This window comes from Stereum hirsutum (genome assembly GCF_000264905.1).
Source record: "Stereum hirsutum FP-91666 SS1 unplaced genomic scaffold STEHIscaffold_6, whole genome shotgun sequence".
Lineage (NCBI taxonomy): Eukaryota > Fungi > Basidiomycota > Agaricomycetes > Russulales > Stereaceae > Stereum > Stereum hirsutum.
In genome coordinates, this window is record NW_006763136.1 from 333431 (window position 1) to 349667 (window position 16237).

The following is a 16237-nucleotide window of genomic DNA, read 5'->3' on the forward strand; positions in this document are numbered from 1 at the left end:
TGTCTAGGTCGGGTTAGGGGTTCGAGAGGATGGAATACGACGGGGAGTGATCAGGAACTCGAAAGTGTCTTCCCTGAACGCGGATCTACTCCTCCGGACGTCCAGATTTCTTACACTTTTTTACAGCTCTATAAACCAGTGTATTGGGAGGGTTGTTAATAACAAGTTATAAACAGTTATTAACAGCACTTTTTTACAGCTGTTATTAACAACCGACTTTTTGTCGGAGCCCTAGTTGGGGGAGCAGAGAGACGAACGGTGGCAAGGACCCTGGCCTGTGCAACCTTTATAATGTGCGCGGCCCGGGAGCGGACCGATATCGATTAGAGGCCAAGCGTCGACAACGCGTGTCTCGCCACGCGTTCATGTTTGTGCCAACCACCGGAAAGGAACAAAGCAACCCAAGACACATCATTAACAGATCCGTACCGAAATTGCAGGCTGGCGTGCCAACGACGATGGGCCTCCTGATCAATTTATCCACCGATCTCATAGTGACATATATTTTGTGTCACTAGTACTGTACGTCGTTACTACACCACTATTCAATCCGTTATCGTTGTGTTATCGAATAAATTCCGCATCATCACCGAACGAGCAAGATGAACAACGATCCTTACAACTTGAACATCGTACAGTACTTAATGCCTACAAATGATTCACCGCACACTCGTCACCTTCAAGCCCATCCATGACCCAAGCTCCATATGATCCTTCACCATTGGCACCATAAGCCCAGTGGGCTTGCGCAAAATCTGCATCTCTTTAGCGTTGTCAGGCAAGGTGAAGTGGAAGTTCTCGATGAGACCGGCGAGCATGGTTTGCATTTCAAGGACGCTGTCGGCACGTTCAGCGTGAGCAGTTCGCATGGGGTAATCATGTTATGAATAACTCACGAGAATCTCCAACTATCGAGTGTGATTGACATATGTGCGTGTGACGCCGTAAGTCAGTGTCACTCAGACTCAGGCTTAGTAAGATGAACTTACCCAATGCATCCGCGGAGACCACCAGCTATGGAAATACATTAGCCAAAACGTATCACTGAAGAACCATGAGAAGGATAGTCTTACAAAAGTTGAGCCTGCCAAATGCCGCCGTCAGTGCATGTTCCAATATTGGTCGAGAACAGGAACTCACAAATTCGCGTAGACGCCGACCGACACTTGTCCATCTTTATCTTTGTTAAGGAATCGTTCCGGTCTGAACGTGTCCACATCATCGCCCCACACTTGTGGCAACCTACGCGTTGACACGACATCCATTTAAGTCAGTCTTTCGAGATATTTTCGCAGTGGCAGCAAGCAGTGCTTACCTATTGTAGGTACAGATAGAGATTTGGATGTTTTGCCCTTTGCTGACGGGGATGGCAGAAATTTGCCCCCCAGAATTCGTAGTGATGGGGTATGCAAGCGGAATCACATCGTCTCTACCTGCAGAGCGAACCAACGTCCAGACGATTGGATGCAAACGCATTCCTTCCTGGAGGTCGGACGTATCATACCGTCGTCAGTTCTCGAGGATAAATGAAATTGTTGGCCGCATACCTTTAATGCAGCCTGAAGCATGGTGAGTCCTTCAAGGTCCGCTATGCTGAAGTCGCTATCACCACGAGCAGTGGCCTCTACCCTGGCAGCGGCGAGCTCTTCGCGGATCTTGATCTGGTACTCAGGATGCTTCGCGAGCTCCCAAAGAAGCCAGGTGATAGAAACCGCGGTGGTATCGTGGCCCGCCAGCAACAAAGTCGCTGTTGAGGTGATATTAGCGCAACTCGTCTATAAATTCTTATGACATAGATCAAGGTAACGAAAGCATGACACTCACAAACTTGATCGACAACCTCAACATCAGACAACTTCGTCTTTGGGTTCTCAGAGTTGTTCGCCCTCATAAGAATACTGATGATATCCTTCCCGTTGCCTGTCTCCTCGCTTTTCTCGACGACCTCCCTGGCCGTCTTCCTGACAAAGTCGAGATAATGCCTGAAGCGGGTGTACTCACGGCCTGGAAGGTAACGAAAGAGGTGGAGGATAGGCTCCGGCAGGTAGCGCCATGTAGACTTGAAGACCATGTCGAATTTGGAGGGATAGAGAGTCGAGTCGATGCTAGATCATGGATGCATTGGACAACCCTTCAGCAGAGATGTTGACAGAATCGTCGGGAGGTCTGAGGCGAAGACTCACAAGAGATTCTTGTATACGGCGGAGAGAGCGCTGTCCGAGTTGTCAAGGGCGCCAAAGTTGTAATCGAACCCTGCTTCACCGATAACGTCGAGCGTCATACGGGACATCCATTTCGTGATGTCTATGGTGGGAGCGCCATTAGGATCGGTCGCAATCGCCTCGTCTTTCCACTTCTGCGTCAACTGCATAGAATACGTTGCATCAGAAGACGTTCATATATTCCGAAGCCAAAATGGGGTGGAGAGCGACAAACCTTTGCCGCAGCTCTATGGAAGAGTGTCACAAAGCCCTTCAATTGTGCAGAACTGAACGCAGGGTTCATAACCTTCCTGTGGCGTTGGTGGTCCTCGCCTACGTACACAAACACATTTTCAGGGTCGAACTAAGCCAGATCATGACAATAACGAAGAAGGGTTCGGCGAGTACGTACCCTCCGTCCAAACGATTCCATCCCCAGTGATAAACCTCACAATCGCCCTCACGTCCTTGCGCTTAGGAAAGTGGTATCCTGATGTGTGCAGGACATATTGCATTGCCTTGGGATCAGCGATGGTAAGGTGTTCTTCCTAAAGTGATCGTCGAATAGTGCAGAACAGAAAACAAAGATTAGCGGTGTGCAAGAAGCTGATAGCCCCAAGGGCCAAATTAGGTCATAGTAAGGAACTTACCCCCATGACGCCCGTCGACCGCCAGGCCGTACCGTACTGGCGAAGCCACTTAAACTCGACGTCGCCCACTTCATTCTGAAAGCGGACGTCCTTCTCGTTTCCTACGACAGCAAACGGGCGAAGAGAAGTGATGATCCAAACTATGAGAATCGAGAATATCGAAACGCGATGTGGTGGGAAGACAAACCGAGCCAGAATGAAGTAGTCGGAGGGCCTTGCAAGTCCTTGAGCGTTCGACGACGAAGATAAGTCACAGCAGTCCTGACGAGCGCAAACAACAAAAGCAGCGATGAGCCCTTGAGCAACAGAGACATATCCGCCGCCATAGTGCTCCTCGTATAAGGGTACTGGTCAGAGCGAAAGGGAACAATGACACCAAACGGCCTGAGCAAGAGTATTTAATACCAACTACAGACTCCATAGGGCCGAATCGTATTGGAATCGTAAGACGGACGCGTAAGCACGACACCGACGGAACAAACAACAACATTCTTCTCATGATCAGAACCCTCTTCCTATGGGAACGACAAGGATATCGCCGAACGCGAGGACGAAGGGTAGCCTCGATCTACACTAACAGAGCCAAAATGAATTTGTGTGAGATTTTGAGGAGATATGAACCCAGAGGGCGTACCGTTACGGAGGAAAAGTCCATGCATGCCGAGGGAGGGACGTAGGGACTTCGGCGTGGGCGGTTGTATGAGGTACAACATCGCAACGGAAACAGCGATATTGTACGCAACTCCATCTATGCCACGGGTGTGTATTGAAATCAAGGCAAATCGTTGGAGCGCGATTGGCTGTGCATGTGTTGTGTTGCACGCATCGAACCATGTTTGCTTTCATCGAGAGAGGTCATCATACCACCGTGGTCGTGAGACACAAACAACAGCTGCACCCATGACCTTCCTCATTCGACCACGGTCGTCGTTCCGTGATTATCGACAACATTTCGGGCCGGTCCATTGAGAGAGCTGTGGTATGACACCGACAACATGAATGCTGCCCAGATGTTGAAACCGTACTGGAAAAAGTACAGAGGCTGTCCCGATGGCTCCGGTCTTCGAAGAGCTGAAGCATAACGCGACCCTATGAGGGCTAAAACGTGTGCCACTGCTCAAACAAAGCCATGTAGAACCTGCACAGCTGACGGCCACGAGCAGCAACGAAAGGGCAGCCCAGGCTGTGGAGCACAGACGATGGAGGCGTCTAAATCTGTCCACTGAGCCATGCGGACTCGATGGAGGTCAACGCATCGAGCTGACGACTCGCTTGATTTCAGCCTTGAGCATGATTTCTCAATCAAGACGTCATCGAGCTACCAGAGTGGAATAAGATGCCTGGGTGCAGAACCGCGGCTTGAAGCTTCAGACTATTCAGATCCAACTTTGATTTCATTCTTCCAGTCCAATGTGACCTTCATCGAAGGAAATCCGGCTAGAATGACACGCATCAAAGCAAGGTCATGCCAATGGCCAGTCAGCATGTGAATATCATGCATTTGATAACGGGAAGACTCAAGCTCGAAACCTCTACTGAGTAAATCGGGTAACCAGCAGCCTCCCACCACTTACCGTCTCCTTCACAGAAGCTTTGGGACAAGCCGCCTCGATCACCCCCGCCGCCTTCTCACACTCCTTCCTACTCAGCTCCGCCGTAGCACAAACCTTCACACTCGGCCTGCACTCCAACAACTCCTCCCCCTCAATCTCTTCGCCCTATCGATCCAAAGCCCCCACCTCATACACTCATCCACGAACCCCTGACACAACCTGTCCTCAACTTCGATATCGAGCTTGAGCGCATCTCGGGGCTGGACGGACGGGGGGTTCGAATGGGGGCGGTTTCCCTGTCCGTGGTGCGAGGCGGTGGGGCGCGCGAGGGTGCTGGGGGAAGAGGAGGCGGCGGCGAGGGAGGCCAGGGAGGCTGGGGTACTGATGGTGAAGAATTCTGTAGGGCTAGTGGCGTGTAGAATGAGATCGATGCGGTCGAGGACGGTACGAATGGTCCGGATGCTTTTGTACAGGGTGGAGAGGATAGAGGGGGTGTTGTGTAGGATGGAGATAGTTTCGGAGCCTCTGGCGTCGAGGAGGATAAGCGTGGCGGCGAGAAGACGAAGAAGGAAGTGCTGGTACGCTATAGAAGATGATTAAGGTGAGTTTAAGCTGTACTGATCGTGCGGACACAGCGGAGCGAGAATAGAAGAAGACCGCCTTCATTCTCACCAGTAAGTCACCCAAGACCTCTCACCATGCGAAGACTCTCTCCTATCTCCATCTACGAAAACAAAAGCAAGAAATATGGCATGGGGTGCAATTTACTCAATCAAACCGCACATACTTCCTCGACCGAAACGCATCCATCGCGTCGTTGGACCTCGAACCTCCCGAAAAGACACAGGAAGCCCATACCACGTTCCAGCGGTTTATTGTCTGGCTTCACCAGGAAGAGGTGCATCCTGATACATCGTAGCTTCGGAGACACAGATGCCATCGAGTTCGTGTATTGCTTCAAACGGAATGGAGCGATGGCTCTCACCAAGGAAGAGCCATCGAGGTCTATTTCCAGCTGTATGAGACATGGAAGTTGTGGTAATATTGATTCGAGAGCCATCTGCAGTGCATAGTGGTCAGAGAGAATAACTATATTGACTGAAGAAAGATATAAACACCTACCACGTTAACAAGTGACATCCCAACCTTGCTACGAATGTGTCCACGTTGGCACCCCATAAATAAGGTTAAATTCTTCACTGGCGACATGATTCGTGGTAGCCGGGGGGCAAGTAAACGAAATACTGTATCTGGACTGTTGAGAAAGCCAAGGTAGATTTGGCAAAGCTCGAAGTCCACATGGATAGCACGACAGCCAGAAGTCGCGAGAATATCATCTTCAGGTATGTCGAGATTAAAACCGTCGACCTTAGGCCAAGGGAAAGACTCAAATATACTGTCAGTACTGTGCGAGAAAGTGCGTAGATTGGATTAAAAAGTACCTGAGCAAGAGATTGAAAGACGCGCTTCCAGTTATTCAGGTTTAGCGTGTGTAACGACTGCCTCCATTTCCCTGGGAATGTCGTCATGCGCGCTCCATTGCTGCAGAGCTTCCGCAGATTAGGGATGATTTCATGATACGCATCAAGTCTGCGAGATGGAAAGCGGTCCCCGACTACCAGGAGCTCCACAGGCAACCTAGCGGGGATTGTCGGACAAAACAATGACGATGTCTCAAAGTCTGCGTGCGATCGATCCTTGTAATCAAGGTGTTCCACTATGTAGATATGCCGCAGGGAAGAGATACTTGTTAACCGTACGAGGAAGTCTCTGCACGCGACATCGGTGCCTGGGTGTTGTTTGGACACATCATGGTGGGGAAGTGAAATCCAGAGTCCCCGTAGGGGAATATATAATAACTGTTCGCGTTGGAGGTTAAAGATATGGGCTGCGAGACGCGTGCAATAAGGACAATATTGGAGTGGACGTTCTTGACCTGAACGATCCTGTCGATATGCAAAGAAAAGGTGTGGTGCGGGCAATAGCAGACGCAGATACGATATTGAGCGCAAGAACCCATCGAGATCCTTTTCGTGTGCGCACACTGTCGCAGCATTGGGGCAGAGGCTATAATCTGCCAGGGTGGCTTCGCAAGCCGGCACTGACAAGCGGCGCGAGACTCGACGCCATAACGATGCTGTAATTTCGCGCAATTTCTTACAGACAGTAGAAAGAGCGACGATGTCGTCTGACGGACGGCTGAAGGTGCTTCGATAATCGAACGATTCCGCGATCATCAAGACGAGCTCGTTGGGCATGTCGAGGAGAGAGGGCATGGTGACTGTCAAACGAGTTACAAGAGTCAGTCACTGGTTGCAGAAAACGTCAATGGTAAGAGGCATGAGGTATACCAGGATTTCATGCAGCTTGCAGAGCGTGGTGGGCGCGGCGGTGGTCGCGATTTGGGGACAAAGGCGGCGAGGTCGGCTGTGACGGCGCTCGGAGCTTTGCGTAGGACCAGAACTTTGGCGAGAAACGCCACCAAAACGCCACATCCGTCTCTCACCAATCACAGACAGACACTCGGGGCACCCAAATATTTAAGTACCACAGAGGTGAATGAGATAAGTCTCATTGTTATACCACATTCTCAGGCGCGAGATGCGGTCCTTACCATGTCTAATAAATACAAGATTTATGGCTGCACCTTATCCCTGCTATAAATAATCGGGTCCAGGTGGCGCCTCTAGTGATCGTGAAGTCATGCCTCACATTCCTCTCGGATATCGAACGTCGCGCTGATCGAAAGGGCAACAAATATTGTGGAACAGTAAGGTGAGTAAGTATAGTAGACCAGATGTCCATAGTGGAACTATGCAATCTCTCTGGCCCATCTATCATGACACCACTGAGTCGCCGATTTTGCAGTGATATACTTATGCTGACCGTCTCTCTGTCAGATTGACGAACATGTATAGTATATAGTCCTTGAACACAGTCTTACAGTATGATACTTTGCAATGACGTTACTGCACACTCGTCACCTTCAAGCCCATCCATGACCCCACTGGCAGCTCCAAATGATCCTTTACCATCGGCAACATAACCCCAGCAGGCTTGCGCAGAATTTGCATCTCCTTGGCGTTATCGGGCAGGGCGAAGTGGAAATTTTCGAGGAGACCGGCGAGTATGGTTTGCATTTCAAGAACGCTGTCGATTCGTCAAATGTAAGTGTTTCGTATGGAAGTAAGCATGCCACGGAAGCTCACGAGAATCTCCAGCTGCCAGTCACATTGTGGCGGGGGAAATGAGTAGTATATGTTATCTTTGTTGAGGAACCGTTCGGGCTTGAATATATCTACATCGTCTCCCCATACTTGCGGTGATCTACGTAGTAATATAGTGTCAGTTCAGGCCAAGAAAGACACATTTCTGTGAGTGCCACATGTATTGCAGGCTTACCTGTTGTAGGCATGGATGGAGAGTTGTATGTTTTGCCCTTTACTGATGGGGATCGCGGAGATTTGCTCCCCAGACTTCGTAGTGATGGGGTATGCAAGCGGAATCACGTCGTCTCCACCCGCCGTGCGGACCAAAGCACCGGCGATTGGATGCAAACGTAACCCTTCCTAGAAACCAGACCAAGGTCGTACCAGGTCACCACGGCTTCTCAGGTGGGACGAAGATACCTTCAGCGCGGCTTGAAGCAGAGTGAGGCCTTCGAGGTCGGCTATGCTCAAGTCACTATCACCACGAGCGGTGGCCCCTGCCCTGGCGACGGCGATCTCTTCGCGGATTTGAATCTGACACTCAGGATGTTTCGCGAACTCCCAAAAGATCCAAGTGAGGGACGTCGCAGTGGTATCATGGCCCGCCAGCAACAGCGTCGTTATTTAGATAGTGAAGTCCTTAGCGCAACTTGTCTACAACTTGGAAAGCGGAGTAAAACCTGCCACTCACACACCTGGTCCACGACCTCTATATCCGTCAACCTTGTGTTCGGGTTCTCTGAGCGATTCGCCCTCAGAAGAATACTGATAATATCCTTCCGATTCCCCGCCTCTTCGCCCTTCCCTATGATATCCCTGGCCATGTTCCTAATGAAGTCTAGATAATGTCGGAAGCGTGTGTATTCTCTTCTCGGAAGATAGCGAAAGAGGTGCAGGATAGGCTCAGGAATATAATGCCATGTAGCCTTGAAAGCAATGTCGAGTTTAGAGGGGTAGAGATTAGAGTCGATGCTAGATGATGGATGGACACGAATCACCGGTCAGCCTGCGATGTCGATGTAAAGGAGGAAGTACTGTAGTACGAGATGTGAGGCTCACAAAAGATTCTTATATACGGCCGAGAGAGCACTGCCCGAATTGTCAAGCGCACCGAAGTTGTAGTTGAAGCCCGCTTCGCCGATAACATCGAGCGTCGTATGGGACATCTATTTCGTGATCTCTATGGTAGGGGAACCATTAGGGTCGGTCGCGATTTCCTCATCCTTCCAATTCTGCGTCAGCTGCGTACATAGAATGAGTATCAGGGACACACAGAATGAGGGAGACGAAGAATGCTAGACCTTTTCCGTAGTTCTGTGGAACAGAGGTAGAAAGCCTTTTAATTGGGCTGTGACAAACGCAGGGTTCATAACCTTCCTGTGGCGACGATGGTCCTCCCCTGTAGAAATGGGACCACATAGACAGGCGCATGAACAAACTAAGATCACATAAAACAAAGGAATCTATTCGGAAAGTACACACCCTCTGTCCAAATGATCCCATCGCCTGTGATAAGCCTCACTAGAGCCCTCATATCCTTGCGTTTGGGATAGTTGTATCCTGATACATGGAGGATGTGCTGCATGGCCTTAGGATCTGCGAGGGTAAGGTCTTCCTCCTGCAAACACGATCGTCCGCCCATACCGAAAGCAGAAAGAAAGAAGAGGATTCGCAGTGCGCAAGGAGCTCATCATAAGTGATGAAGGTGAGAATGGATCATAGTCAGAAACTTACACCCATGACGCCCGTCGAATGCCAGGCCATCCCATACTCGCGAAGCCACTTAAACTCGACATCACCTAGTCTCGTACCAAACGGTTATATCCACCGTTTGGTACGAGACTAGACATCACCCACTTCATTCTGATAGCGGACATCCTTCTCGTTGCCTACGACGGCGAACGGGAGAAGAAATCAGGAACCAAAATAAATGGTAATCAAGAGTACGAGATGGGGGGACGTACCAAGCCAGAATGAAGTAGACGGGGGACCCCGCAAGTCCTTCAACGTTCGGCGACGAAGGTAAGTCACGATATTCTTGATGAACGCGGACAACAAGAGCAACAAAAAGGCCGTGAGCAACAGAGATAATCCAGCCATAATTTTCCTCGTCTGAGGGTGCCAGTCAAAGTCAAAGGAAACAATGCCCTTGTAAGACTTGAGCTCCAGGAGTTGGTGGCATCCCATCTACAGAAAACGGACTGCGGTCAGCAGATTATCAACGGACCAACCGACCTCATGCTTCTCATGATCCGGACAGATAATGTAGGTGGCTCGCAAGAGGGGACTGACGTCGGTGCTGGACAGCCCCGGACAATGTAGCCGATGCGTGAATATGTTAGATCGCGTCTCAGTCTGGTTCAAGCGAAAGAGCTGTGGCCGCTGGAGCGTTGTCCACGTTTGAACGAAGGTGAGCAGCAGAGTGGATGCCACCGATCGAGCAAGGAGGCATGAGTGGACGTCGTCAAGCCAATGAGAACGCTGTAAGTATATGCACCGGAAGGTGGACAGAGTGCACGACAAGCGCTAGGTATGACCGGCTCATCCGACGAGCTCAATGCGTGCTGGTGATGTATCCGCGCAATGTAAACCCACCAACAACGGCCCATGGCGGCGGCCATCCTCCATTTCAGCTGCGTCCAGGACGACAGCATCATGGATATTCGCTCCTGCTCCGATCTCCGAAGAAGTGAAGGATAAAGCGACTCTATAAAGCCAAGGATATGTGCAGTGGTCAAAGTAGAGTTACGAGGGCGTTTAGATAGACCTTCAACGACATTTTCGGTGTCATGGTCCAGGGTGTTCATTCTCAAAGGCAGTTCGGCTAAGAGGACACTCGTCAAAACGAGGTCATATCAACAATTAATCAGCCAACTAAAATAACATACGTCTAATAACGAGTAACCAAAAAGAAACTCAAGCTCGAGATCCTACTAGGTCGATCGGGTATACACAAGCCTCCCACCACTCACCGCCTCCTGCCCAAAACCTTAACAACCGCCGCCTTGATCACCCCCGCCGCCTTCTCACACTCCTTCCTGCTCAACCCGGCCGTAACACAGATCTTCACACTAGGCCTACACTCCAACCACTCCTGCCCCCTCAACCTCTTCGCCCTATTAATCCACACCCCCTGTGCCATGCACTCATCCACGACCTCCTGACATAACCTCTCCTCAGCTTCGATATCGAACTCGGGCGCATCGCGGGGCTGGACGGACGTAGGGTTCGAATGGGAGTGTTTTCCGGGTCCGTGGTGCGAGGCGGTGGGGAGCGCGAGGGTGCTGGAGGACGAGGAGGAGGCGAGTTCGGCTGGGGTGCGGATGGTGAAGAGGATTATGGGGCTGGCGGCGTGTGAGGGGACGGAGATGAGATCGATGCGCTCGAGAACGGAGCGGATGGTCCGAATGTTTTCGTGCAGGGTAGAGAGGATAGAGGGGGTGTTGCGTAGGATGGAGATGGCTTCGGAACCGCTCGCGGCAAGGAGCGCGGGCGTGGCGGCGGAGAAGACGAAGGAAGTACCGTTGATGCGCTGTGAAGGAATATCGGGGTCAGTATAAGTTCTATTTGCGATGGAGTCGGAGGGGAAGAGAGTACGAACCTGATGTTCGACAACGTGGGTGGCACCTGCACAGAAACCTCCAGAGGCGTGAAGACCATTAGCGACGGAACCAACCAGCATGTCAACCTCGGTCGCCTGAGATAATATCAGTATCAAGTGAACGGCAGTACCAGTAAGGGACGTACAGGGACGTTGTAGAGCTCAGTCAAGCCACGGCCGGTCCTTCCAACAGTACCGAAGGAGATACCTTCGTCCAAGATCAAACGGTACTTGTACTTCTTCTTCAGCTCGATCTAAGAAGTTAATGTCAGAAATGAGACTCGGGCAGACATATCGGACAAGTGATAGACGTACGATCTTAGGCAAGTCAGTCATTGCGCCATCCTGCTCGAAGATGCCCTCGGTAACGATGAACCGACGTGTCAGAGGCCACCTCTTCTTCCTGCGCTCCTTGTCGACACTCTCAAGAACCTCCTCGAGACTCTTGAGGTCATTATGGTCGTACCAACGGATAGTCGAACGGGAGATCTGGAGACCCTTCTGGATGGCGAACTTGACACCACGGTCAGCGACGATGACATCTCCACGTTTGGAGAAAGCCGGAATAACGGAGGAGATGGTCGAAAAGTCCTGGGAGTAGAGGATAGAAGCTTCGGTTCCCAAAAAGTCGGCAATATCGCGCTCCAGATCCATGTGTATGTCTGACAAAGCGGGTATGAGCTCAGCACAACTGCCGGACGCCGTCGAGGACATCGCCAGAGCACAGAGTGGAACACGTACCGACAGTACCGTAGAATCCGGGAGGCCCACAACTGCCCACACCATACTTGCGCAGGACGTCGATGGCACGCTCTTTGATGGTTTCGTTGCCAGCGAGACCGGTGAAATTGTAGCTCGCGAGGTTGGTGACCTGCTTGCCGCTGGCGAGTTTAGGCTTAGGACCATTCGCACCAACGATGACGGGGATAGAAGCAAGTTCATTCTCCTCTTCAGGGGAGAGCGCTGCTCCCAAAGGCTCCGGAATCCATTCATCCACAAGCTCATCGACTTCCTAGAATGTGGGTCCCTGCTATGAGCAATGTAAGTCGTATCCATAGACTTTGAACCACAGACCTTCTCAGAAAACTGGATGAAGTGTTTCGTTCCAGTTTCCGAACGCGTCCTAGCCTGTAAGAGCGTGCGGATAGCGAATATGACTAGAATGAGCTCGAGGAGACTACGGCCAGGATCGTTACGGTACGACGACTTGACATAGCGGGCGACGACGTGAGAACCAGGAATCTTATAGAAGTTAGTCTCCAAGTTAGAAAGAGAGTATGTGAGATAGTTGAACAGAGGCTGAAGCTGGGCCGACGCGCTATCCATCTTGGGCAGGCTTTTGCTCGTCGTGGTCGGCGGTGAAGACGAACCGGGAGTTGCCGGGATAAGAGTGTTCGACTTTGGGAGCCTGTGCGAACGAGGCTTCTATGCTTCCACGCCCTTTTTGTTAACGACCAGGACGAACCAGGTAAGTACGGGGACGCAGGTGAGTCTGTACTTTTGTACTACCACGAAATAATACAGATAATCGTTGTAGTTCGTCTTGGGCTTGTAGGTCCGAAGTCACACTGCCTCTTCGGGCGGTAAACGTCTTCGTCTACGGGTAAACATCAAGCTCCAAGAATAATCTGTACCATCGTTCTGTACTATTTCGAACGCTTCGTAGTCGCCAGCGATGGCTTCTCCTCATTCTGCAGTATCGATCACGAACGCGCCTCTGAGCCAGAAACAGCAGAGGCGTATGACTTCTCCCTCCTTGCCACCTCCGGCCAATCTTAACCTCGTACATATATTCTATCCTCGTGTTCCTCAGATCGGCCTTACACTAATATCATAACGTAGCCCGAACCCGTCTTCGGCAACAGCCAACAAGCCCTCCGACCCCCATCTCCTCTGCGGCACAGCTTTACCTCTGCAACTGGCAGCCCTGGACGCGGTGGAAGTGAAGATGGCTCAGATGATTCCGACGACGAAGACGACGAAGATGCCCCCTGGGGTCAAACAACACAATCACCCGGCGCCTCCGTAACGAATCTCGCCTCCACCTTCGCCCAACGCATGGGCACCCTCGTCAACAACATACAATCACCACGCTCAGGCCACATGCCCACCGACGCCGAACTCGAGGCCGAAGCGGAACGTGAGAGAGATCGAAGTAGGAGGGAGGCTGAGAGGATATTGATCCAAGAAGCGGAGGAGCGGAGGATGATGGAGGAGAGAGTCATGGCTATGTTCGAGATCCCGCCTCGCGGATCGCCTACACGCGCACAGACCATGCCTGCAGCAATGCCCGATCCGCCCTCTCCATCTGCCTCGCAGAAGAGTGGTGTTCCGAGTTGGTGGATAGCCGCGAAGAGCAGGTTGACTCCTACGAAAGAGCTCACGCCTGCCCAACAGGTCATTCAGGAGACAAAGGAGAAGGAGAAGCAGGAGAAGAAGATGGCGAAACAGAAGGAGAAGGTGAGGGCGAAAGAGTCGTTGAATGAGTGGCCTGCGTCGAGCGATGCCAAGTTCAACGATCCGGCATTCTTCAACCTCGCTGCTCCTCTCCCTCCTCCCCGCAGGCCTATGTCGTCGTCTCCCGTCCCGTCCACGCCACCCGGCGCTGAGCGTACTATGAGCCTCCCACCCAGTCTCGCCCCTTCACCAGCCCGGCCGCAAGACGGACAACCTGCATCACCGTCCAGAGAACAACCTCCGTTCTACGCCCAATTCAACTCTCAAGGTACTCTCGACGTCCCCACTACCCTCCTCACCATCGCCAAACGATTCGAGAAATTGGAGAAGTGGACGGTCAGCCATGTTCGGGCTCTGGAGGACCGTATGAGCGACGTAGAACGGTGGTTGGTGGAGAAGGAGGAGAAGAAAGCCGCTGAAGGCGAGGACGAGACTTCTCCCGATCAGGCCATAAGCGAGATTAGGGATGAAATGGTTGAGTTGCAAGGTCGGATCGGCGAGCTTGGCCGAGAAATGGCAAAGATGGCTACGGCCCCCTCCAACCTCTCTTCTGGACCTTCACGGTCTTCCGCCCCAGTCTCATCCGCACCGCCGACTAACTCCACCATCGTCGTTCACGGTCAAACCCCCGCTCCAACACCTGTCACAACAACCTCACATCCCCGCGTCGTTTCTAGTACGGCTATCCCCGTAACCGCCCAACCCATCCCTACCCAATCCCAATCTCGAACGCCATCCCTCTCTCGGCGCGAGTCTGACACTCGTAGCCCGCCTTTCGTCCCCGCTGGCGTCACCTCGCATTCCAACACTCCCCGGAGTCGCCTCCCATACCCTACAGGCGACTATGCCACGCCACCCGACAGCGTCATCCTCAACCAAGGCATGTTCTCGCCCACCAACTCCCCACCATCCTCCCTCAACACCGCCTCTCGTAACCGACCCGTCTCTGTCTCCGGTCTTCCAACGAACTCGTACTCTCTCGCTACGGCGTCTGGTCTCCCGAGATCGATGTCGCCACCTGCTGCATCTCCGAGCCCGACACCCGTAGGCAGTGGTGGGAGTAGCACCGCCGCTGTCACCACGAACATCACCGGTAATAACAATAACAATAATAGCACCAACAACAGACTCCAACAACCTCCCCAACCTCCACGGCCGTCGAGTGTCAGCCCAACGCCTCGAAAACGATACACGGTCGCTCTCGGCGCTCCACTCACGAAACGTCGGGAATCCGATATCTCAGACAGCGCCGGCGATCCGTTCACCGCTTCACCTGGTCCTATCCATGCAGACGAGTTGTCTGATTCGCAAAGTTTGAGTGGGACGTATGTGTCTGAGGATGACGAGAGGGATGATGCGTACGACGAGACGATCGGAAAGTCTGCGTCGAGGAGTTTGAAGTTCTCGAGGGCGCAGGCTCAGGCTTCTTCCAACGGCAATGGCAGCGGGGCGGGAGATTTGTTAGCCGTGAGCGATACGGAAGGTGTTTCGAACCAGAAAACGTCACCCTCTAGTTCTCGCATCCGCGCTCAGTCATCCTACGGTCCCATAGCAGGCTACAGCACGCTCAACCTCTCCGCCGGAACCGTCTCTTCACCACCTTCCATGGCCGCTCCATCACCCATCACTCCCCTCAGACCCCGCGTGCGCTCGAAATCCACAGAACGCCTGAACGTCGGGCTGGGTATCAGCGGTGGTGGTTTTGGTGGTGGGATCGAGAGCGTGCCAACGACACCATCGGGGAGAGGAGATGGTAAGTTCGTGGATCCGTTGTTGGTGAGGAAACAGGAGAGGAGGGCGAAGGCGTTGGAGAGTTTGAGTAGGAAATCGGGGGTTAAGGATTTGGTGGGGAAGAAGAAGGTACCTGTGGGAGATCTGGTCGCGTTTTTCGATCAGGATAAGTAGGACTGTTTTTCTGTGCGCGCCGTTTGAGGAGGGGAATTCTGCCGACGTGGATGACTTCGGATTTCGTAAGATGCGACACGATTTTGATTAGGAGGCGGAGGTCAGCTTTTTGGAGGCTTACTATGTCCTGTTCTTGATTAGTTTTACGGAGTACTGACGTACTTATGCTTACTGATTTAACGAATTTTGATGATGTTTTGTTTGGTTGCCGTTTGTTGTCGGTGCTCGCCCCCTCATATTGTATTTGTGGCACCATCTGTTAAATTCGTTGCTTGTGCTACCCACTGCCAGGATTCCCCATACGAGCCTTCTGTTGACGCCTTCTTGTATCTTATCTACTACGCTCGCGACTTTGCAAAGCAGGAGTATCACGGACGGCCGAAGTGGCTTTCTTAACCATCTTGTTGGCTCAATGCTCGTTGGTTCGATATCCTATGTGTATAGTTCTTGATGTAAATCCTCTGAAGTCATTCTGCAAAAACACAATACGCCTACTTTTGTCAGACGTCAGAAGAGATGCTGCACCCCCGCAATTGTGCAGCGATTACATATACTTGTTGAAGGTGGCGGTGGCGGTAGTGGCGCCAAATTACGGGTTCTCCGTCAGCCAACTGAACGCGTCGCGCAAAAACTCTTGAACTTGAACATCCGCCAGCATCCA

At 52.0% G+C, this 16237-nt stretch overlaps 4 protein-coding genes across 4 annotated transcripts; 1 reads left to right on the top strand and 3 right to left on the bottom strand.

Moving 5' to 3' along the window:
- Positions 1–659: 659 nt before the first annotated feature.
- On the bottom strand, positions 660–3165 carry STEHIDRAFT_56780 (cytochrome P450; the record flags this gene model as incomplete). Its single annotated transcript, XM_007303196.1, has 13 exons — positions 660–837; positions 897–908; positions 990–1014; positions 1074–1084; positions 1141–1242; positions 1316–1482; positions 1548–1747; positions 1825–2105; positions 2184–2365; positions 2437–2534; positions 2614–2749; positions 2852–2952; positions 3039–3165. The coding sequence occupies 13 exons, from the start codon at positions 3163–3165 to the stop codon at positions 660–662; spliced, it is 1620 nt and encodes a 539-aa protein (XP_007303258.1).
- Positions 3166–4562: 1397 nt separating this feature from the next.
- On the bottom strand, positions 4563–10320 carry STEHIDRAFT_138918 (cytochrome P450). Its single transcript, XM_007303326.1, has 18 exons — positions 10209–10320; positions 9849–10094; positions 9578–9800; positions 9471–9502; positions 9096–9231; positions 8887–8927; positions 8725–8779; positions 8309–8451; positions 7998–8147; positions 7807–7973; positions 7684–7731; positions 7382–7554; positions 6448–6685; positions 6165–6350; positions 5847–6042; positions 5527–5790; positions 5077–5464; positions 4563–4987 (listed from the first exon to the last, which is right to left on the bottom strand). The coding sequence occupies exons 1-17, from the start codon at positions 10239–10241 to the stop codon at positions 5177–5179; spliced, it is 2619 nt and encodes an 872-aa protein (XP_007303388.1). The 5' UTR covers positions 10242–10320; the 3' UTR covers positions 4563–4987; positions 5077–5176.
- A 47-nt stretch (positions 10321–10367) lies between these two features.
- Positions 10368–12563, bottom strand: STEHIDRAFT_120828 (serine palmitoyltransferase). Its single transcript, XM_007303327.1, has 6 exons — positions 12289–12563; positions 11956–12226; positions 11530–11876; positions 11361–11468; positions 11215–11310; positions 10368–11145 (listed from the first exon to the last, which is right to left on the bottom strand). The coding sequence occupies exons 1-6, from the start codon at positions 12538–12540 to the stop codon at positions 10582–10584; spliced, it is 1638 nt and encodes a 545-aa protein (XP_007303389.1). The 5' UTR covers positions 12541–12563; the 3' UTR covers positions 10368–10581.
- Positions 12564–12641: 78 nt separating this feature from the next.
- Positions 12642–15955, top strand: STEHIDRAFT_77904 (uncharacterized protein). Its single transcript, XM_007303210.1, has 3 exons — positions 12642–12700; positions 12752–12997; positions 13057–15955. Exons 2-3 carry the CDS (start codon positions 12890–12892, stop codon positions 15574–15576), a joined length of 2628 nt encoding a protein of 875 aa, XP_007303272.1. The 5' UTR covers positions 12642–12700; positions 12752–12889; the 3' UTR covers positions 15577–15955.
- Positions 15956–16237: the final 282 nt, after the last annotated feature.